This window comes from Bos javanicus, chromosome 9, assembly GCF_032452875.1.
Source record: "Bos javanicus breed banteng chromosome 9, ARS-OSU_banteng_1.0, whole genome shotgun sequence".
Classification (NCBI taxonomy): Eukaryota; Metazoa; Chordata; class Mammalia; order Artiodactyla; family Bovidae; genus Bos; species Bos javanicus.
In genome coordinates, this window is record NC_083876.1 from 89,679,077 (window position 1) to 89,704,116 (window position 25,040).

The following is a 25,040-nucleotide window of genomic DNA, read 5'->3' on the forward strand; positions in this document are numbered from 1 at the left end:
CCCTTCTTTTTGGATCGTTGTAGACTCAAACGCAGTTGTAAGAAATCATAAAGAAGGATCCCATGTACACTTTACCAAGTATTTCCCAATGGTAGAGCATTATAATCAGGATATTAACATTAATACAATCCATTGATCTTATTTAGATGTTCCCAGTTTTACATGCATTCATGTGTATGTGAGTGTGTGTATGTGTGAGTGTGAGTGTGAGTGTGAGTGTGTGTGTGCTTATTCCTTTGCGATTCCCTCAAGATTCATCCAACCTGCATGTTGCAATGATTTGTTCCCCCTTTTTGCTGGTTTCTAACATACTGGGAATTTGCGCATCAACTTATTAAATGTAAGTTTAGAGAGCCATGGAGAATAGGAAAATTTTTAGTTTTAATAAGAAAGAAATTGGTTTCTAAAATTTAAGATAAATTTTTGCCATCAATCCTAAAAGTTTTAGAATGAGTTTTTGAATGATGGCATTGCTCAAGAATGAACACTGATAATTGCAGGAGTCTGTATTATTGCAATAAAAGCAAGTCATGCCATGTTAAATTAGTTTTATTATTAAAATATGTCTAGGTTGTAAGACCTTCAATATTAACAGTGATTGTATCGATCCAAGATCTGTCATCCATCAAGGATCCATTTCTGAATTCTCTATTCTGCATAATTGGTTGGCTATTCTACTCCTGCACGGATGTGACAGTTGGACCATAAGAAAGGCTGAACACTGAAGAACTGATGCTTTTCAACTGTGGTGTTGGAGAAGACTCTTGAGAGTCCCTTGGACTGCAAGGAGATCCAACCAGTCCATCCTAAAGGAAATCAGTCCTGAATATTCATTGGAAGGACTGATGCTGAAGCTGAAGCTCCAGTACTTAGGCCACCTGATGCGAAGAACTGACTCATCAGAAAAGACCCTGACACGACTGAGCTACTAAACAACCACAACAACATTCTACCCTCAAATCAAAATTTTACTGTACTGAATACAGCACATTATAATGAGCCACAGTATCTTTTAAAAAAATATTAGCTATTATTTATTTATTTAAAATTCTGGTCACACCCCATGGCATGTGGGATCTGATTTCCCTGACCAGAGATCAAACCCACAACTCCTGTAATGCAGAAGGAGGAGGAAGGTAATCTTAAGCACTGGACCACAGAGGAAGTCTATCATAATATCTTTATATGTCCCCTAAGCTAATTTTTCTTCTTAAGTGTCTTGGCAGTTTTTAGCCCTTTGGTCCTTCATATATATTTTAGAATAAATTTGCCATATTTTATTAAAGAATGCCCTTAGGAATTTTTAAGGAATTAAAAAACATGTCTGAAAAATACATGTATGTTGAAAATTAACATCGTTTCCGTATTGATTACTCCATCTATGAATATGTTGTATCACCACATTTTAAAAGATTTCCTTCACATCCTTCAATAAATGCTATCATTTTTCATATAAATTTTTCACAATTGTTTTTCTTTTCTGCATTTTGTTGCTATTAATAACTTGTCTTTTGTAGTTTTAGTTTTTTAGTTTGTGGTAATGTAGACAATCATACAATCTATATAAAAATATAGTTTCATTTCTATCTTTCCAATTCTCTTACATCATATATTTATTTCTTTTTCTTATGGTATTGGCAAGTCTGTGCAGTCCAATGTTGAATGCAGATATTGATAGTGATCAGATTCGTCTTGTTTCTAAAGGGAATGTTTTAAAGGAATTATAAAGGGTGTGCTTTAGTATTTCTTCATAATTTTAACTGAATTTTTTCTTAGTTCATACTACATTTAAAGTTAAAAAGAGTTTCTTTCTTTTCTTTATACTATGTCATCAATATCTTTATCCCTTTTTTGGACAAGTGAGTCATCTGAATATTTTAGCTCATTTTGTACCTTTTACTTAGAGACTGTATTTTCCTACAGACTTTTAGTTCTGTCTTGATTTTTATCCCAATACTCCAATAATTTAGAACTTATTGTTATTATTTTCATAATATAAACATTTGGGTTGACCCACATATTTGCCAGTTTTTATATCAAATCTGCTCTCTAGAATGATTTTCTTTCTTTCTGATCTTTATTCTTTGGTAATTCTTAGAATAATAAAACCACTCAATTTCTGTTTTAAACTATCTGTAGTTTAATTCTATCTTTGAAAAATGGGTTCACAGTATATCAGTTGCTTGGGTACACAGGTTATTTTTTCTCTTGAAATATCTCTTGAAGATATTATTTCATTGTTTCTGGTTTCCACTGGGATGTCCAAAATACTTTTGAAACTGAGGATTAGATTCATTAAACTATAACTTGCTTGTCTAATAAACAGTAAATTATAACCTACCTTCACTAACCAACCTCACCTTAATTGTTCTTGCAAACTGTATACCGTCCAGCTTCACACAGCTTCTTAGAGAGTATGTCACAAGAGTCCTTTAACTGTCCCAGATGGATAACACCTCTAATGTGTGGGCCAGAATACTGATTGCCTAAGTTGTTTTTCAGCAACTTGGAACTAGTTCTAGCCCAGCTCAAGTTAATCTAGACCACTCACCATTCAACTGGACCTATGTAAATGTCCAGTGGATAAAGACAGAGGGCCAAAAACTCCACCCTCGGGTTACATTAATGCTGCTATTTTCTGAACATGTTGCATCCTAGGTAATGTAGATAGACTTGTAGAGAGCAGCAATTACTTCACTTTTTCCTGCCTTCAGTCACCTTCCCCTGAACCTCTGACTACTCTGTACTCTGCCTGTAAATATCCCAAGCCCCTCACCTTTGGGGAGGTGGATTTGAAGTTTGTTTTCACATCTACTTGCTTGGCTGCCTCTTGAAAAAACCTTTGCTGTGCATTTGGCTTGCTGCACATCAGACAAGCCTGGTTTAGTAACACTTTCATCTTCGGATTCCTTGGAATTATTTCATCACCTTATTAAACAAATATTTAATATGAGCTTGTTATTAAGCCTGTTGTGCTCTTAATAACATTGTATGTGTGTATACATATACAACATAATAAGTGTGTATGCTCAGTCATGTCTGACTCTTCGCAACCCCATGGACTGTAGCCCACCAGGCTCCTCTGTCCAAGGAATTCAACAGGCAAGAATACTGGAGTGGGGTGCCATTTCCTTCTCCAGGGGATCATCCTCACCCAGGGATCAAATCTGTGTCTCCTGCGTCTCTTGCATTACAGGCACATTCTTTACAGTCTCAGCCACCTCTGTAAGGAAGAACAAGCTTCCAAATGTGTTGTACGACTACTGGGGAATCCAGATCTAAAGACCGATCTTATGAAATAACAAACAGTAGAAGAAAAGACTTAACAATTTTTTATAGATAAAAAACAATTTCCTGTTTTGTCATTACAAACCATGATATTTGAAAATGGCATAGACATAAATACTCACTTCTGTAGATCTCTGCCAAGAAAAATATGAATCTTTTACAAAGCAAATTATATGCACAGATAAGAGCAAAAGTTACACACATCTGTCTACAGAAAAGAAAAATATTCCTAGGTCATAAAGTGCTAGAAAATAAATTTCTTCAGAGTTTTTTTTTTTTCCTTCAGAGTTTTGACTGGCTTCTGAACATCTGCAAAAGTGAAAACTGGGAGAAAATCTAGATAATTAAACATGAAACAATGAAAGGAAGTCTCAAACTGTATCCCAGCCTTGAGATGGAGTGAGCCCAGCTTCCGCACAGAAGGCATTTCCACCAAACCAGACTCATCTACTCCACTCATCTGGTTTGTTGTTTTAGATCAAATGCAGTCTATATAACTCTTTACAAAAATATATCCATGTTTGTAATTAGTGTGTATTGAATCAGGTAGCCTATAATACAACATGTGCACTTAAAAATAATGAAGGGACTTCCCTGGTGGTCCAGTGGCTAAGGCTAAGCCTACATGCTCCCAATGCAGGGGGACCTGGGTTCAATCCCTGGTCAGGGAAGTAGATCACACATGTCACAATTAAGAGTTTGCATGCTGTAACTAGAGATCAAATAAATAAATACTTTAAAAAACTAACGATTGACAAATCCCATAAGAATTTAGAATTCAGAAGTATTTCAACATATTTTCATCCTGATTATGTTTTTCCAGAAATAATTTTTTAATTTTATGTTTTTATAATTCTGTCAAAAATATTGAAAAGTAAAGGTAACTATTAAAATGTGAGTCCCTTTTTTTTTGTTTTTCCTAAGCAAAAAGATGAGTATCTTACTTATTCAATTATATGGAAATAAACCTTAGCAAGAATATTATAGAGATGATGACTTTTCATATTTGCACAGTGGAGTCTCTAAATTTTCTATAACATTCCATTATTCTCCTTTAGGTGGCTATATTTTAATTTCAAATGCATTTAAAACTGATGCAAATATATAAAAATTTTTTTCCAGTTACTTTTTTTTTTTTTTAAAATATAAATTTATTTATTTTAATCAGAGGTTAATTACTTTACAATATTGTACTGGTTTTGATGAGCAGAAACAACCTAATTTTAGAGAATCAGGACTGTAAAAATTTATACGGGATCAACTTCATATTATGGTTTTTCAGATTTTCCTAGAGCTACTTAGGAATATATGACAGTTTTCATGAAGATGATTATTGCTTCACACTAAATCATATTGTGATGACAATTGGGATGAATGAGAATTATACAAGAGTTAATGCTAGAGTTGATCAAAGATGGAGGAAACCAGATTCTTAACAGTTTAGTGGTTATAAGTGGTATGGCACTGTTATTCCTTCTTCCAATGCCTTCCCAATGCTCAGAGAACCCAGTCTAAGTAGTAAAACTTGTGAAGACTCTTGAAATTTTAACTAACTTATGTTTCCTGAGATGTCTCATGTAATTCTTTCTCAAAGCCCACTTACCCACTTTCTGGATAGTGATATCCAGAATAGCCACAGTGTTGTCATAACTCCTCTCTTTGTTGATGTTGCTTTCTGTCTTATTCTTTCTCCAATTGGTACAATTATTTTCATACCGTCATACACAGTACCAAAGTCATCACTTCATCATGAAGAAAAACATAGTTATCCTCGTACTCCTCACAAAGTAATGCTTAACATTCCGTTGTAATTAAATGTTTACATTTAGGTTTCCCCTAATTGGTTTTAAATAGGGCCCATCAATATAGAAAGGTTTTTTTTTTCTCATACTTACACGCCACTTTAAATTAAAAAATTAAATATAGATTACATTTTAGAGGTATTTATGAAAAAAAGAATTCTCTTTTCAAAATCAATATGCAAAATAGAGCCAAAGAATTGGAATTTTAGTAAGTGAGAATTATAAAAAACAGGTATTGGATAAAATTAATTGCTTTGGAACAGACTATGGATTTCTGAAGAGTTCCCCCACTCCCAACTTACTATATAAATATAGTTTTTAAACTATATTATAGTGTTTAAACATTGGAAGGCAGTCTTATTTTTTTTCAGTCTATTTCTTTATTCAACACAAATTTAACCCAAAGTGTTGTAGCTGAGAGTTTAAAATCATCCTCCACATGTCAGTAGGAGATGAGGAAAGGACAGAAAAGGAGTCTCATGTCCCCAAAGCAGTTTGGAGGTGGGGGAAAGGTGGGTACTTAGCAACTGAGCTGAGGAAATGACGAGAAGGAAATTGTTTTGTGTCTCAGGAACTGTGTGGAATTCCAAGATAAGAAAAACAGTTGCTAATTTGAGTATAAAAGCAGGAAACATGAAACATTTATTTCCTTTCATGCAAACACAAGTATATGAGAGGTTGTGTGAAAATTATTTTTCTCCTGCCGAACTACAAAGACACAGATTCAAAGTTCTTCTGGACACACTGGCTTTTCTTCTCTCTTCTCTTCTTTGTGGATATTATGGCTAATAACACAACAAGTTTAGGGAGCCCATGGCCAGAAAACTTTTGGGGTAAGATTTTCTTTAGCTGTTTTTAATTTAAAATTAGAATGTGGAGAAATGTACTGCCTAGAGGTGATTAAAACCTTGGAAATCCCTGAGCCATTTTGCTTACTCTAAATTGACAACCTAATGTTTTCATAGATTTAGTACAAAAAGATTTGTTCATGTAAAATGTCTGTAATGTGGGCTGTGAAATCATTCAAGTAGGATCTGGGCAACAAGATTTTGGCTGGTGTTACAAAATAATAAAAAAATAATAGGAAATGATAATTAGAAAATAAGAATAAAATGAAAAAAAATGAAAGTCATTGCTGTTTGGAAAATACTAATGTGGATTTTGTTGGAAAATTGTTTTGTCTTATGTTTATACAGATTATGTATCTTATTTAATGAAACTAAGAATTTCTACAGAGATTAATTTTAACTTACCTTGTCAGTGTTATACTCTTTAATTTCCAAAGTGAATCTAAATAATAAATGTACTGAAGGAATGTGATGACATGATCAAATAAAAAAAAATCATATTATGAAATTAGAGGGAAAAACTGTAACAGAACAAGTTAAGTGGAAATAACATCACAAATAACATTATAAGAAAGCTTCAGTTCAGTTCAGTTCAGTTCAGTCACTCAGTCGTGTCCGACTCTTTGCGACCCCATGAATCGCAGCACGCCAGGCCTCCCTGTCCATCACCAACTCCCGGGGTTCACTCAGACTCACGTCCATCGAGTCAGTGATGCCATCCAGCCATAAAGAAAGTTTATCACAGGGAAAAAGGGAACAGTACAAAAGTAGTTTTTGGCTGGGTTCAGACACAACTTCTAGTCAATCAGCTGCAACAGAACGGAGCTGAGGTAAGATCCATGTCTTCCAAGGCTGCAGACTCCGGGAAGAAGGGCTGAGACATGAAATTGTTGCAAGTACTTGGGTTTAGGGAAATTTAAAAAATAAAGGGAGAAGTCGGGTTAAATCCAGAAAAAAAATTTAAAGGAGATAATGGAGTTCGTGAAGAGATCACTTCCCCACGGGAACTATTTAACACTTTCTGCTGTGATTCCAAAGTATGTTTGGGGAGCTCTCAGGTGAAAGATGGGCAGGGGTGCTGCCTGCCCCTAACCACCTACCTGGTTTTCCGCCATCACAGAAACTTTCATGGAGGGAATGAATTCTGTTTTTACCATCAACATTTATGTTCATTTCATGTCTGAAAATGAGAGATATTAGTAGATATCCTATTGTAATTCTCAAAGAATTAAGAAAAAGAAAGTAAATTATACTTGCATATTGTAAAGAATGGCTTTTGGTAATGTTATTGTACTTTACACCAAAAGACAAGTCTGAATTGTGAGAGTGTTAGTAATATGGGTTTCTTACAATACAGTTTGCTGTCCTCCTTTATAGAGAAAGTGAATGTACCAAACAGATGCTAAAAAATAGTGAGAATGTGTTTACACTAAATTCATCATTGCAAAAATGATATATAAATTATTGAAAAGTAATTCTTCCTGCAAAATTACCAAATCAATGTTTTTTTCAGATCAAAGTCAAATTTTCAAGACAATGTAAATGTTTAAGGGAAAAAATAATTATCCACTGATTAAAACGTGGAGCATAATCATAAAATGACCCCAGTGAAAAACAAAATATTTAGAGGCAATTTGCCAATCTTACGATAATACTTTTTTAGTATAGAAATCTATGCTTGAGAAAGAATTCAAACTTATTGTTCCAAAGATAGTTCTGAGTGTTTCTTTATCTTACTTGGTGAATACAATGGAAAATAGATGGATATAATGAAAACCAGGAAAGGGAGTGTTACATTGATAAGCATTAACCAAGCTAAACAGATATGTTATGCAGATATAATATTATAATGTTTGATGATGTGGGGGAAATATATAGAAGATCCCATTATTTCTTCTGGGGTAAAAAAAAAAAATATATATATATATATATTAAGTGTAAAATGCAAAAATGTGGATCTATGAAATGTAAACATTTTCTAAAATATAAATGTTGACCTTTAAAATTTTTATCTCCCTTTTCTGTCTAAATTGATATCTATCGTGTCCACTGTCTCCACAAAAAATGTTATTTGAAAATCCTGTAAAGTGCAGTGCAATGCATTGTCTATTGCTTCCAAAATGCTTTTTGGCATTTTGAATTCAGAAGATAGGGAAAGAACAGTTTAGAAAAGCAAAACTTATACATCAAACCATACAAATTTCCCAGACTTTTGCTAAGGCTGCATAAAAAATTGCTTTCCAAATGTAATTTCCCTGGTTAACTTTAAAGAATATTGAAAAATTCGATAAAGATACCAGGTTATTACCAACAATGATAGTTTACATTTTATTGATAATCACCTATAAAATTTACTAAATGTCGTACAAACATGACAGTAATTAATGCAAAGGCGATTGATAAAATTGGCCTGACAACACAGCTGAAGACTTGCATTTCCCACTTTTGCCTTCTTTGATGCATTTCCCTTCCCTATAAACAGTCCCAATGAAAGCAACAGGCAACATAACCTGTTAAAGTTTGCTGCACTCTGCTTTAATGAAATTGTAGACAAGTGTCATTAAACTTGGTTAGTCTTTTCGTATTTATAGTTCTAAATAAGACCATTTGGTTATACTTTTTGCCTTACCATGTGTGGTTTTGGCTAGTATTGTGAAAAATTAGAGAATTTATGGGTTTAGGAATTTGCCTTTATTCACCTGATTTAATCTTCATCAAATCTATAATATCTGTCCTAAAGAAGATTACACTTTTGGAGGAGATTATGTGCTCATACATATGCAAACATATGTATACAACATATGTCTATATTGCTATGGAATAACACAAGATGATATTCAGTAAAATGGCAATGAATGAGTTAGAAAAATGAAAGTGTTAGTCCCTAAGTTGTGTCCAACTCTTTGTGATGCCATGGACTATAGTCTGCCAGACTCCTCTTACCATGGCAAGAATACTAGAGTGGGTAGCCATTCTCTTCTCCAGGGGATCTTCCCGACCCAGGGATTGAATCCAGGTCTTCTGCATTGCAGGCAGATTCTTTGCTGTCTGAACCACCTGATCCCTAAATCCTTTTTAGAAAAAAAAGTGAGGCCTTACCTGTTTCTATAAATCAGACAAGGTTCACATAGGGAGACAATTCTAGGAAGAACATTGTAGTCCTTCATATTTCTTATAGTATCTTATTAAATCATTCTTTCATCTGTTTATCTATCCAGTTCATTAGTTTACTCAGAAGCACTGACTGACCACTCTTTATATATTAGACAATGTGCCTAGTGTTTGTGAGATAAATATGGCATGGTTGGAGAATTTCAGGAAATTCAGGAAAAAATCTTATCAGCAAATATACAGAAGTTAAAAATACACAAGCCGAGTTTGCAGAGAACTGAATGACTTGAAAGAGATTTGTGTAGTTTTGGCTGTTACTGTAAAAGTTTAGCCGGGAGAAGGGAATGGCTACCCACTCCAGTATTATAGTCTACTGTAAAAGTTTGCCTGGAGAATTCCATGTACAGAGACCTGATTAACCTTGACCTTCCCTAGTGGCTCAGAAGTAAAGAATCTTTCTGTAATGCAGGAGATCTGATTTAACCTAATTATTTTTAATTTAGCTACTTCAAGCTTCCCCACTTCCCCCTTTACTTTCCTCTACAGCTGGAAAGGGGATGAGACAGGACTGGGAACTCTACACTATCGAGTGTGTTGGAACGAGAGGGCTGTTGGTTCTTGGTCAAGTTCTGGTCTCTGTTGACTCTACTGATGTATATTTCTCATCTGCTTTAGGGGCATTGCCCTTTTTTCTTGCCTTTACTGCTGAAGATTATTACCATAAAATCCGATGATCTGGGCAACATTTGCTAATGGCACAATTTTTCCTTTCTGGTCTATTGGCTCTTTTCCATCTGTCTCAGCTGGCACAGAACAATGTTGAATGCTCTCCCGTAACCTTGGACCTGAGGGCATTTGGGCTGTATATAAGACCCTTAGATCTGGATATACTAAGTCAATACTTTCTCATCCCTACTCTGCTTTTCAGGGACCCAGAGTTTCTCAGAGGAGTTTACCATCTTTCCCATCTGGATCCCAAGAAGTTGAAAATGGATACCAATTTCTCTGGGATTCCCTAAATGAATCTGTAGCTCATTCACAGGCAGAAATGGAGTAATGGCCCCTTATTCAGGACCCTCACTGGTCACATGTATGCATAGCCCTTTTTCGGTCTCCAAAACTTCTCCTCTTCACACTGCTTCTGAAAATTTACTTGTTACAGATTGAATATTTAAGTCCCTTCCCCCATTTAATGTTGAATCCTTAACCCCCTAATGCAATGTTATTTGGAGATAGGGCCTTTGAAGCGTAATTGGGATCAAATTAGAAGGTGGGTCCCCCATGATGGGGTTAATGGCTTTATAAGAGGAGAAAGAGATAACTGTTCTTTCCCATCTGTGTGCTAGCACTGAGATGAGGGTGTGGGCTCTCACCAGAACCTGGTCATGCTGGCACCTGGATGCTGGGCATCCTGGTTCCCAGAACTGTGAGAAATAAATGTCTCTTGTTGAAGCCACCCAGTCTGTGGTATTTAAACAGCAGCCCAAGTTGACCTGGGCATGACTCATGGACCACAGTTTATTTTTCCAGCACTGTTCATTATCAGATCAGATCAGTCGCTCAATCGTGTCCGACTCTTTGCAACCCCATAAATCGCAGCACGCCAGGCCTCCCTGTCCATCACCAACTCCCGGAGTTCACTGAGACTCACGTCCATCACGTCAGTGATGCCATCCAGCCATCTCATCCTCTGTCATCCCCTTCTCCTCTTGCCCCCAGTCCCTCCCAGCATCAGAGTCTTTTCCAATGAGTCAACTCTTCGCATGAGGTGGCCAAAGGACTGGAGTTTCAGCTTTAGCATCATTCCTTCCAAAGAAATCCCAGGGCTGATCTCCTTCAGAATGGACTGGTTGGATCTCCTTGCAGTCCAGGGGACTCTCAAGAGTCTTCTCCAACACCACAGTTCAAAAGCATCAATTCTTCTGCACTCAGCCTTCTTCACAGTCCAACTCTCACATCCATACATGACCACAGGAAAAACCATAGCCTTGACTAGACAAACCTTTGTTGGCAAAGTAATGTCTCTGCTTTTGAATATGCTATCTAGGTTGGTCATAACTTTCCTTCCAAGGAGGAAGCGTCTTTTAATTTCATGGCTGCAGTCACCATCTGTAGTGATTTTGGAGCCCAGAAAAATAAAGTCTGACACTGTTTCCACTATTTCCCCATCTATTTCCCATGAAGTGATGGAACCGGATGCCATGATCTTCGTTTTCTGAATGTTGAGCTTTAAGCCCACTTTTTCACTCTCCACTTCACTTTCATCAAGAGGCTTTTTAGTTCCTCTTCACTTTCTGCCATAAGGGTGGTGTCATCTACATATCTGAGGTTATTGATATTTCTCCCGGCAATCTTGATTCCAGCTTGTGTTTCTTCCAGTCCAGCGTATCTCATGATGTACTCTGCATACAAGTTAAATAAGCAGGATGACAATATACAGCCTTGACGAACTCCTTTTCCTATTTGGAACCAGTCTGTTGTTCCATGTCCAGTTCTAACTGTTGCTTCCTGACCTGCATGCAAATTTCTCAAGAGGCAGATCAGGGGGCCTGGTATTCCCATCTCTTGAAGAATTGTCCACAGTTTATTGTAATCCACACAGTCAAAGGCTTTGGCATAGTCAATAAAGCAGAAATAGATGAAAGGTATGTTCTTCAGTCTTTTAGGCGCTCAGTATTTTGAAATTGCAACAAACAAACAAAAAACCCAAAACACTCTTGTGTCTTTTACAATGTCTACTGATTGGAGTAAAACAATTTGTTTTCAAGGCTATCTTCTATTTTAAGTATTTAATAATCCTGTTAGTAATTCTGAGCACCAGTTTTTTTCTTTTTTTTCTGTGCATCTTTGATAACAGCCCTAATCCTCTCCAAGATAACTGAAGAGATGGAGGATTGTTAATTGATTTCTTGGGCAATCAAGTGCTGTCAAGGGCAGCAAACCTTGGTTAATAGCTGAAAACTTTATTTCATAACCTGAGAAAAATATGTCACTTAGGGATCTACCCCAGGAGATGGAAGAAGGTTGTTTCTAGAGAGGTTGAGGAGGGAGAAAGCTTATGGGCTGGGCATGCTCCCCAACAATGTTTTTTATATTCCCTCTTCCCAAATAGTAAACAAATACTATGTTTCAAATGTGTATTTTTAATTTGTATTTTAAAAACTCTTGGACATCTATGCAACATTTCATATTAACAGCCTGATAATTACTTGCTTTATATCAGTTACCTAGGAAGTTTGATTGACAAGGGTTTATAAATTCTTGTCTTTAAAACTGCTGTATCTCAGTTCCACAGACAGAAGTTTCATGATTCATCTCTCACTGAACTCCATGCTCAGAGATTGGCTCAGTAGGATGAGGCAGAGCCTAGAAGAATGTAATTTTTTAATAGGTTCCTGACTTTAGAACTTCTGCATTTATGTTAATGATAGAAATTTGCTTATAGTAGTCTTTGCTTACAATAGCCTTGTCAGATTCTGGTATCAATGTTAGGCAGGTTTCCTAAAACAGGTTAGGAAGTGAAAAAGTTCTATTATTTGGAAAAAATTGTGTAAGCGTGGCATTGTTTATTGTTTAAATGTTTGAAAGAATTCACCAGTGTAATTATCTGTAGTATTTTTAATAAGAAGGTTTTAAGTGAAAAGTCAGTGTGTTTAACAATATTGGATAATTCAGATTTCCTACTGATCATTTGATTACTTTAGGGCAGTTTGTGTCTTGTAGGAATTTGCCCATTTGAATTAAATTTCTAAATGTGTTGCCTTAAAGTTGTTCATGACCTTCTCTCATATACTTTTCTAATATTTATTATGAAAGAAATATACAGAAAAAAATTGAAGAATTTTGCAGTGAATATCCATATACTTACTCCTAGATTATACTATTAACATTTTTATAATATTCATTTTATCAACCAATCTTAGTTTATATTTCCAAGAAAATTGAAGATATCAGTTTGCTTTCCCCTAATTAAATTAGCATTTATAGTATTAAAAAGAATTTAATATTTTTTATTTTTTTTCTTTCAAAGTCAAATGTACATCAATAAAATGTGAAAATGATCAAAAAATGAAGTGCATGGATCATAACTGAATATTTGCTGAATTTTGATAAAGACATACACACCTGAGTAACCCAAAGCCCAGTAAAGATATAGAACATTATCTCCAACCTGAAAAATTCCCTAATGATAATGACACTTCTTAGTCAACCCTGTTTACATCATCCCCAGAGGAAATCACTAGTATGTATTTATTGAAAAAATACCCATGTATAAGTGGACCTGTGCAGTTCAAACCTGTGTTATTCAAGGGTTAACTGTTGGTCTACCCTGTTCCTTCTGAACATAGTTTAACTTACCTACTACTCTAAGAGTACTGTTGAATAATTATATTCATAGTATGACTTATGCTTTATTCTTTTGATCAAATCTATTTCCAAATCTCCCAGATTTTTCATTTGTCTCACAATCCCGTTAGTCTAGTTTCTAGTAACCTAGAAAGAAAAAAAGAAAACCAACGGGGGCAGTTAGACATCAGAGGTGGGACAGGATGACCCTTAAATAGGGTGGTTAGGGTAGCTCTCAATGAGAAGGTGACATGTGGGTGAAGACCTGAAGTCACCCGTGTGAACAGCTGAGTAGAGTTTCAGGAATAGGTTACAATTTGCACAGGGCTCTAAGTCAGGAGCACAGATGACGTGTTTAAGGAATGGCAAAGAGGGCAGTGTGGATGGAGATGAATGAGCCAGTGGAAGAGTAGGAAGGAGGACAGATGACAGGGAACAGATCAAGGTGGAACTTCAAGGCGATTTGGGAGAGTTTACATTTTATTATACTCTGGGAGAAATGAATGATTTAGAGCAAAAGAGTGATGTGATTTGACTAACACTTTAGAAGGCTCACTCTGGCTACTGTACTGAGAACTGAGCAAGGAGAGAAGCAGGAACCAGAGAGAAGGCTATAGTAATGGTCCAAGTCACAGATGATGGTGACTTGGATCAGGAAGGTAGCAGAGCAGATAATGAGAAGCTGAATTCTGGATACGTTCTGACAATAGACCCAATAGGATTTTCTGGGAGATGAGATACACATAGGAAATGCTTGCTCTTGTTTAAATTAACAATTTTTGCCAAAATCTTATTGTCTGAACAATCCGGCTATATTCTCTAGGGTACCAAGAACAGCACAGTCTACTAGCAGTCTAATAGCTAAGCTTAATGATTCTTAAGATTGCAAAGGATTTTGTGAATTGATCAATGTTCTATTGTCAAAGATAAAATCACTTCAGATATTAGAACAATTCAACTCAAGGCCACTAGGTGGTGACGTTTACTAAATTTTGATAGTAGTGGCCAGAATTTTAGGTACGGATTAGATTTATCGAAAACCAGATTCAATATTAGAATCTTAGAATTGAAAGGCACTATCGTGACCATTATTATTAGGCTAGGAAGAGTCAAATGACACAGGAAACCTATACATCCATTAGTAATAATAGCTGTCATTCTTTGAGGACCAATGTGCCAGCCCCTTAGTAGGTATATAGACATAAGTTATAAAATAGGATAACACTTAAGTTATATGCCATGCTTTACTAATGTTAGAGTTTGTTCCTTTTTTCCTTTAAAGGGAGATCTGTCATTTTTAAAGCAATCATTTGTTCTTTTTAGTTGCATTATAATTGTTACTTGATGTAAAATTGTTTCCCCTTGATTTTACATTTTCAAAGTTTCTAATTTCTTCTTGAAATGAAGTTTATGCTAATTTTGGCTATAGATTAATCTTTTAGAACACGTTGTCTGAAGAGGCTGTGGTGGAAGGGCTCACAGGGCATATGCACGGAGACGATGTAAAGGAACTCTTGTAAACTTTAAATGCTTTTATGGGATTTTAAGATTTTAGCTTCATTTAGTGGAAATAAAGTAAGTATGTCTAATCTCATCTATTATACATGCTTATATACTGAGATATTCAGAATCCTCCGTCAGACTCTAGTGGTTACACAGGTTTAGACCCTAAAGCAAGAGCATGCTTGGTCAAAAAGTTTGCTTGGGTTTTCTGTAATATCTTATGGAAAAACTCAAATGAACTTTTTGGCCAACCCAATACTTTGCAGACTTTAATATTTATTTTCTCACTTTATGTCATACCTGAGTGACTGCAACAGTCCCCTGACAGGTGTTGGTTGTCAATATTCAATTATTAAAATAAAATAAATATTTTATTTATGTGCAGTGGGTGGCTCAGATGGTAAAGAATTTGCTTGCAATGTGGGAGACCTGGGTTTAATCCCTGGGTTGGGAAGATCCCCTGGAGGAGGATATGTGAAGTCACTCCAGTATTCTTGCCTGGAGAAGCCCATGGACAGAGGAGTCTGGTGGGCTATAGTCCATGGGATCACAAAATCGGACACGGCTGAGCGACTAACAGACACACACATCTATAGCATAAATCTTCTTGTTCAGTTGCTAAGTCATGTCTGACTCTTTGTGACCCCATGAACTGCAGCACACCAGATTTCCCTGTCCTTCACCATCTCCCAAGATCTGCTCAAACTCGTGTCCATTTAGTTGGTGAAGCCATCCAACCATCTCATCCTTTGTCACTCCCTTCTCCTGTCCTCAGTCTTTCCCAGCATCAGGGTCTTTTCCAGTGAGTTGGCTGTTCATGTCAGGTGGCCAAAGTATTTATTGGAGCTTCAGCTTAAGCATCAGTCCTTCCAATGAATATTCAGGGTTGATTTCCTTTAGGATTGAGTGGTTTGATCTCCTTGCTGTCCAAGGGACTCTCAAGAGTCTTCTTCAGCACCACAATTTGAAAGCATGACTCTGTTTCAATATAAAAAAACTAAGAGTTTGAGCTGAGGCAAGAGTTCGTTTTAGTTGAAACATTATATCTCTGATTCTATATCTGAAGTTGTTGATATTTAAAATTCTCCAGTGGAGGTTGTTGATTCAGAAATGTAATTGCAGAATACATAACACTGCTTTACCACATTTCCTCCAAGTATTTTTATCTGTAACTGGCTACCAAATCTGGCATTAAATCAATACAATCTTACGCATTTCAAATTTTTCATTTCAGATTAATATTTTCTTACAACACACCAAAGATAAAGAGCTTTTCCCTAATTGAGGTTGTTTGACAATTAAGGGATGTAATAGACTTAATAGTGTCCAAGACCCTATATTAAATTAATCAAATTAGAAATGCATATTACTGTTTACCAAAATAATGAAATAAAAATAGGGTTGCATTTTGTAAACTGTATTCATTCCAACATCAAAATTTTCTTAATCTTAGTTTTAGTGAAACCTTTCTAACTTAGAATGATAGAAGTTCATATTTAGAAGGAGCTTACAGTTTACCAACTAAGTCTCAACTTAATGCATTATTTTTCTACTCAAAGACACAATAACATTAAAATGAATCATAGTATATCTCTCATTTATCTATTCTAAATAGAAGGACAGAATTTCTGAGTGACTTTATTCATAGTCTTTGATTAAAGTGTTTATCATGGTAATCCACTTATGGATCCTCTGGAGCATAAACTACTTAATGCATAAACTCTTCCAGAGACAACTGACCACTTAATAATGCACAATAAATTATTCAAATGATGTGCAATACACCTCACAAAAACAAAGATTGCTAAACCTCACTGAAATATAGTAAAATTAGGTATTTTTCTTAACAAAAGAACCGAATTTAGTAAAATTTCTGGATTCACATACTTATTTGGAAGAAGACAAAGGACTGGGTTTTATGAAGTATTTGAGTAGTTTATGATTTTTACTTAGTACTCTTACAAGAACAATTAAAACATTTTTCAGTGAAATCCAGAATTTAGATAGCTATTATAAACAACACAAAACTTCAAGGAAAGATGTAATGATTATAATACAAATTAAAATTTTATCTAGTAAATCTATTCTCTGATAAACTACTGTTGCATAAAATGGCAAAGGCAAGTAAATATAAAGTAAGCAGATGATAGAATTTCTAAAACATTAAAATTTGATCTGATTATCAAATTACTACTATAAAATAACATTATTATTTAGATTTTAGGAGCAAGAACTTCTAAGCCTCAGTTTATCACCATTATGCTGCTCAATGTCTTATCTCTAGGACATTAGATGGTATGATACTATGGAATAATTTTTATATTCTTTTCACTTTGAGACTCCCACAATCAGATTCTTTCTTATTCTTACTATAGCTTCCCAGATTAAGCCATTGTTGTTGTATGTTCGAATCACTGTTTCCCTCTCCTCCCTGCTTATTTGTTTTCAGTCTACCGCAGATATCAACACCAGCTCCATCTTTATCCTTCCTATGGGTAACTGCTCAAGCCTCTTCTTTGCCCACAGGGAAGAGGTTGAACTTCTTGGAGAAGTACTCAGGGCCTTCCATCATCTGACCCCCAACCTACTGTGCGTAAAGTGGCCAATGACCCACTCACTGTCCCATCTAAAGGGCCTTTTTCTTACTTTAAGTCTTCTAGAATGTTAACTCTGCTACAGACTATTTTCTTCCCAGCTCTCTCTGTACTTAGCAGTACTTGGTATCTAGTGGGTGCTTTATACGTGAACAAATGAATTGATAAATTTCTCTGGGGCTCCTGGTTGCTAATCACTTCTCCCTAAAAGTCTCTTCTCACTTTGATTCAGTGCTAGTAACCTTTCTTATCTCTATGGGCCATCCTAATTAGCCCTTCTGTGTTTCCCCGGTGTTGACCTCCGCCACCTGTTAAATTCTGGTTTTCCTGGAAGTTTGTTCTCAACTCTCTTCTATAAACACATTTGTTTCTTTTAGTAGAAGTACGTTCCTTGGATAGTTGAACTCTCTTGCAGCATGAAGATTCCGAATTTTGCATCCTTTTAAACTCCATATTTATTTAACCCTGAATTCCCTAATACACACTCCAGGGACATGCAAACTCAACATCTTCCTACTATCAGTTCCAGCCCCAGTTCTGCAGTCTCACATTACTTCCCTATTTGGACAAACGGTACTAGTAAGCACCTGTCCACCCCCATTTGCCCACACCAGAGCCTGAGAGTCATTCTAGGTTCATCCTTCCCTCAGGGTAGCAAAATGTGGTGTTTTTACTGGTTGACTGTGTGTGCATGTGTGCATGTGTGTGTGTGTTTGGTTGGTTGCTTTTTGCTGGTTGACTTTAATTTTTAGAGAGTGGAGTTGGGAGGAATTGCATGTCCTTTGTTTTAAATTTTCTTTTGTTTTGAAGGATCCTCCAGTTTCCCTTCAGTCTTGCCTCCTTCCTTCTTCATTGTGTGGTTTCCAAAAAGCACCTTTTTCTTTCTTTTTTTTAAACAACTTTATTGAGATATAGTCAATTAGAGCATACAATTAAATGGTTTTGTTATAGGAGTTGTGTGACCACCACAGCATCAGATTTAAGAAGATTTTGTCCTTCAAAAAAGCGCTTCCCTGATGGAGAAGGGCTAGGCTGCCCACTCCAGTATTCTTAGGCTTCCTCTGTGGCTCAGTTGGTAAAGAATCTGCCTACAATGCAGGAGACCTGGGTTCGATCCCTGGGTTGGGAAGATCCCTTGGAGAAGCAAAAGGCTACCCACTCCAGAATTCTGACCTGAAGAATTCCATGGACTGTATAGTCCATGGGGTCTCAAAGAGTTGGACACAGCTGAGCAACTTTCACCTTCACTTCTGTCCTTCAAAAAGAAACCCTGTCCCTACTTAGAGGTCCCTCCCATTCCCTTCCACTTACCCCCTTGCCTTAGACCATCACCAATCTACTTTCTTTCTATGTAGTTTGTGTCTTCTGGACATTTCCTGTGAGTAGAATCATAAAATGCGTGATCCTTTTGTGATAGGACTCTTCCTCACGGCAAGGATTACTTTCCAAGACTGCCTCTTCCCATTCCTATAAGTCCCTTTCCTGGTCAGCATGCTCATGGACCAAAATACCTTTTCATTTTATTTTTATAGTATTTCCAGAATTGCCCTTCTTCTCCATGACAACGTGGTGGAAGTATAGGAGATAATTTATTGATTTCTAATTTCCATCATTTATTTTTTAGATAAATTGAAGTTTGGATATTTGTTGTCTTCTAATTATGCTGAAGGCATGGTTTTGTATATTTTTATTTGGTCATCTTGTTGTCCTCTATTGTTTTTCAGAAGAAACTTTGGAAAATCCTGATTTACATGGCCTTTTTGTGTTGGCAGCCCAGATTTTCTATAATTCCCTTTTTGAGTTCCAAATATTTGGGGGCACTGATAGTTACAAGTTAATTTGGAATTTCACTGTATTATTAATAAGGCTAATTTTAGGTTCTGACTGTGCTTATTGCTTTTTCCAGATAAAGCCTAACTCTATAAAACTCCATTCTCAAGAGATTTCACTTTAAGGCCATGACTCAATATTAGACGAGAGACAATTTTGAAGAACAATCCTGAGTCTAGAAGATCTGTCATAAATCATCTTGTATTTCAGAAGTCATCTTCCTGTTATAAAGAATTCATTGCCTAGATTTGACATAAAGAGTTGCTTTAGACATTTTGATACAAGCATTTGTGATAACTGTAAACATTGGACATAACAAATATGGTCTTTCTACAGGAGAAAAACATGACAATATAAGATAGAAAGATGCTAAAATAGATCCAAAAATTAAGGAACAATGAATATCCTTTTTTAATTATTAATATGGGCTTGTTTTGTTATTTCTATATTATAGATTTGGTGCATACTGTCATAGACCATATTAACAAACTGGAGAGAACTTTAGTTATCATAAAATCTAACTCCTTCATTTGAAGAAAGTAATAAAATAAGTGAGTCTAAATAAATTTTTATAAAAATCACACAGAATGTTAGGAATAGAACTGAGTTTGGAACCCTGAATCAATTAGCTTTTTCTGTGTAACAATCCACCCCATTTACTTAGCTCACAATTCTGTGGGTGGGCAACTTGGGCTGGGGTCAGCTTGATGGATTTTCTGCTGGTCTTTTTTCATGAACCATACTCAGTTGGTAGGTTCACTGTATTTAAAATTCAGCACATACTGAGTTTTCCAAATAGAAAATTCTAAAATTATATCCAGGTATCAGGGGAAAATATACTGAAATGTATGGAATTTGTGTGAGAACAACAGATTTTAGGATAGTGTGAAAATCAATATGGGTTGTGGGTTAGATCATGGGTGTGTGTGTCTGTGTGTGGTGGATGATAAGGGTGGAGGGGTCTTCTAATATTCAGCATGTCTTTCCAGTTAATGCAGGGCTCTGCTACCCAGTTTTATTCAAGAATATGTTTTTAGTTCACAAAAAGAAGCAATAAGGTATCTGGGAAAGGCATTTTTCCCTCCTTACAACAGGAAATCTGGACAAGTTCTGTGAATTGGAGGATACTGGTATATAGCAGAGATTCTATGGAGGTTCAGGGGATAGGAATTTCGTGATCACAAGGGCACGATAAGAGCATGAACCTGCTTGGGGACCAAGAAAGAGCTCAGCAGTCTGTATAGCTCATGTCATCAATGAGTCAAAGATAAAGGTGACAGTCCAGGAGTTCTGGAAATAAGACATAAATCAGTCAGCCCCCCAGATGGTTCTAGCCCAGCACTTCCTGTCTCAGAATGAGAACGGATGTGAGGCATCATGCAGCCTTCAGGGTGGGATACACTGGTGGGGGATTTGAAAGCAGACAGAGGAAAAGACAAAGTCAATGTGACTATGAAATTCTTTATCGATTTTTGGCACGTTGGTTACTACTGTAATTCAAAAGGAAGTAATCTTTGGATTATATTTGCAACTATAAAAATTTATGAGCTAAATAAAGAAGAGACTTTTTTCAAAATATGAGACTTTTTAATTACTTATTTCTTAAAGATAATAAAATATTGTAAGCAATGTGGAATGCTACAGCTAAAAAGATGTCATTTTACATCCTTTATTGTTTTTCTTTGATAAATGGAAGCCTATCGGCTTCATTTATTTATACCCACCCAACACCATCTTCTATCTCCCAAATGCAAAATCTAAGTTAATCAAATATTCCATAGTCCTCATTTGCATTTTGCCTGTATATTTAGTTGAACACCTATCTGTAAATCATATTACCTATTTGTTTTCTTTGTTTTAGAGGATGTGATAATGTCCTTCACGGTATCCGTGGCAACGGTACTTGTAATCGGAGGATTTATTTGGGCTTTGTCTGTCTGTCTGTCCCGAAGAAGGGCCAGCGCCCCCATCTCGCAGTGGAGTTCAAGCTGGCGATCCAGATCTTCATATACCCACGGCCTCAACAGAAATGGATTTTACCGCCACAGTGGCTGTGAACGTCGAAGCAACCTCAGCTTGGCAAGCCTCACTTTCCAGCGACAAGCTTCCCTGGAACAAGCCAATTCCTTTCCAAGAAAATCAAGCTTCAGGGGCTCAACTTTCCACCCCTTTCTGCAATGCCCACCACTTCCTGTGGAAACTGAGAGTCAGCTGGTGACTTTCCCTTCATCCACTACCTCCTCCAGCATCAACACTTCCCACAGCCTGGGCCGTCCGGATTTCCACTGGTCCAGTAACAGTCTTCGGCTTGGCGTTTCAACACCACCCCCGCCTGCCTATGAGTCCATCATAAAGGCTTTCTCGGACTCCTGAGTAGGGTGCTTCTGTTTTTGTTTTTCTTTTCTTGTTTTGTATTGAAGGGAAATTACAAATAGGCAGAACAGAATTTTGAGGACATGGCCCAAATGCCTAATGAGTTTCCAAGCTGAAATATGCACACACAATTTGGACATCACAATGTAAAACAGATTTCCTTTTTTTTTTTTTTTTTTGTCTCACACGAAAAAATAATATTTTTCCAAATAGTTATATATTTATGTATTTTGTATTCAACATGGGAATTTTGAAAGATAGTGATTCTTGGCTAAGAATCAACTGATACAGTATATATGTCTTTTAGACTAAAACAAAAACTTTGGATTTTTGTGGTTTACAATCTTCACTCAATGTCCAATGTGACTATAAAGGTGGGAAAAATTACTGTGTAACTTAAAAAAATTCCTGTCTTAAGGGATTTTAATTTAACTTTCTTTAGAAAGACAAGTGAATCATTTGACAATCTTGGATTTTTAGTGATTTTATGGACATAAAATGATGGAACATAGGAGATTCTAAAGTTCCTTGATTTCACTCATTTGTGACAAGTGAGGAAATCAAGCAAAGGAAGCTGAACTCAGTGAGTGTTACAGAATAGTGCAATTCTGACACTTATTTTTCCCCCAACTCCTTTTGTTCTTTTCCCAAGAATAGTTATCCTCTTCACTGAGGCAAAATCCTTGGATTTACTCACTTGATGATTTGACCTTTCTTTACTGTTTTCATTGTATTGTTATAAAAACAATAGCAAATCCAATTCATTTGATCTAAAAACAAACTCTAGTACCGAGTTTACATTTTTCTTAAGGGATAAACTTTATTTCTTACATTTAAATCTAGCAATGGGGAAAGCTTGTTACCTAAGGATTTTCTGTAACTTCAAAGATAAATAAAGGAGGGCTAGTAGAGAGAAAGTCTGTTTATCCAAATTAGATGTTACAGCCACGAAGAATCTTCCTTCCTGGATGGACCCATCAGTCATCATCTTTTATTTACTTCTCTGTGGAACCTCAGCTTCTGTGAAGAGTCTTTGTACAGATGAAACTGTGCCAACCGGTCTTTGGTGCAGATAATTATTTAAGGAGTCCATCTCCACAAGAAGCCACCCTTTTAAAGGGAGAGCTTCAGTGGCCAGAGATGATTGGCTGGTCTTTTTCATTTAAGGACATGAGTTCCCAGAATTATTACTCAAAAGACCTGGAGTTTGTTTCTGATATAGTGAATATTTAGCTTATGTTGCTATTTCTTCTCTGAACACTAGGATTTTCTGTGAAGAAAAATAATCTCATGATAGTTTCTGCAATGCAGCAGTCCCAGCTAATGGTGTCTGAATATGACTCAATACTGTAATAGATATTTACACAATAAAAGATTCTGTATAGTATTTTCTTTATTTTTTTTTTTTAGCTTACATTTTGCACTGTTCCTCAAGGACAGTTATACTTAATGATGTCTATAGTAAATGTCTATAAATAGATGCTTTCTAATGCAATATACCTGAAAGGAGGAAGGAGGAGGGAAGGGAGGGATAGAGGAAGGAAGGAAGGAAAGAGAAAAAAGCTCAAAAGATAGCAAATTTGTTGTAAGTTTTTTTTTTTATAAAAACTTAGTTATAGCCACATAAAATTTTAAGAGATCTGTGTTTGTTGCTGTTCAGTCGCTAAGTTGTGTCCAAGTCTGTGGGACCCCATGGACTACAGCATACCAGGCCTCCCTGTCCCTCACTATCTCCTGGAGTTTGCTGGAAATCATGTCCATAGAGTCAGTGATGCCATTCAATTCTATCTTTGCTTGTATGCCATTTTTAATGTCTAATATGCGAGGTAAGCAAAGTATATGGTTTTTGTGTAGAATTTGTTGAGACTGAAAACTGCTTCATCTCTCTCAAATAACGAAAATGAGAGCAGAAATCCTCTGGTGTATTTAACCATCTGAAAGAATTATTACCTCTTCCCTCACCAAGTTATGAAATAATCAAAATGAGTATGTTGTAAATGTGCAATGTATAAAACATGAAATTAAAACAAAAACTGGAGGCTTTTTCTTAATGTAATTATTTTATTTGAAATATTTAGTTGATTATGAAATAAAATTAAACTGATGTCAATTTTGATTCAGTTTATTTATTGAATAGCCTGTGACTGTTTCCTATTTATTTGGTATTTTAACTCAATCAAGATCATTCTTTAAAAAATGGGGAAAAAAATCATTCTTTATAAACTATTTTAGAGACACAACCTTGTTTTATCTAATAATGTGTAACAGAAAAGGGGTATGATCACAAAGAAAAAAACAGAATTTTTAATGAATTAATATAGATGAACAGTAAGTTGTTAAAAACATGAATTTAGATTCTTATCTTACTAGATAAACAATTCCAGAATTGTTTAATTAATTTTTTTAGAGAATAAACTTTTTGAGATATAATTTACTTTTAACATTATGTTAGTTTTAAGTGTACAACATAGGGATTTTATATATGTATGTACTGCAAAACGATCACCATAGTCCACTCTAATTAACATCTGCAGCCACATTTAGTTACTTGTGATAAGAACTTTGAGGATCTACTCTCAGTTCAGTTCAGTTCAGTCGCTCAGTCGTGTCTGACTCTTTGCGACCCCATGGACAGCAGCACACCAGGCCTCCCTGTCCATCACCAACTCCCGGAGCTTACTCAAACTCCTATCCATTCTGTCAGTAATGTCATCCAACCATCTCAATCTCTGTCATCCCCTTCTCCACTCACCTTCTAACTTTCCCAGCATCAGGGTCTTTTCCAATGAGTTGGTTCTTCGTATCAGGTGGCCAAAGTATTGGAGTTTCAGCTTCAGCATCAGTCCTTCCAATGAATATTCAGGACTGACTTCCTTTAGGATTGACTGGTTGGGTATATCCATCTTTATAATGTATATGATCTATTTTCAGCAACTTTCAAATATACAATACGGTACAATTAACTATAGTCACAATGTGGTACATTACATATCCAGGGTTTGTTTATTTCACAACTAGATGTTTATGCCTTTTTTGACAAGCTTCACCCTTTTGATCTCCACTTCCCTCCCCACCATGTCTGGCTCTCTGTTCTCTGATACCAGTAGACAGTCTTATTGGTTTATTTGGAATTTTGCCTAATGTATATATTGCCTAGTCTTGAAACAACTAGAAATAAACTTTCTGAAATTAAGAAAAAGAACCCTAGTAATGCATGAAAATCACAAGAAAAAGAAACAACTGCAGAGCTACAAAAGTGTCTAATTTTAGTGCAGATAGTATCTGATTTACACATAAGAAAGAAAAAAAATCAAGTTAGAAATTACCAAAATTAACTAGCTACT

The 25,040-nt window shown here is 35.9% G+C and overlaps 1 protein-coding gene across 1 annotated transcript; it reads left to right on the top strand.

The window, feature by feature from the left end:
• The first annotated feature begins 5,744 nt into the window (after positions 1–5,744).
• On the top strand, positions 5,745–23,806 carry MYCT1 (MYC target 1). The gene is given in 3 exon segments (XM_061428358.1): positions 5,745–5,845; positions 5,847–5,923; positions 21,185–23,806. Coding segments are annotated over 3 exon segments (690 nt in total). The 3' UTR covers positions 21,697–23,806.
• The last annotated feature ends 1,234 nt before the right edge of the window (positions 23,807–25,040 follow it).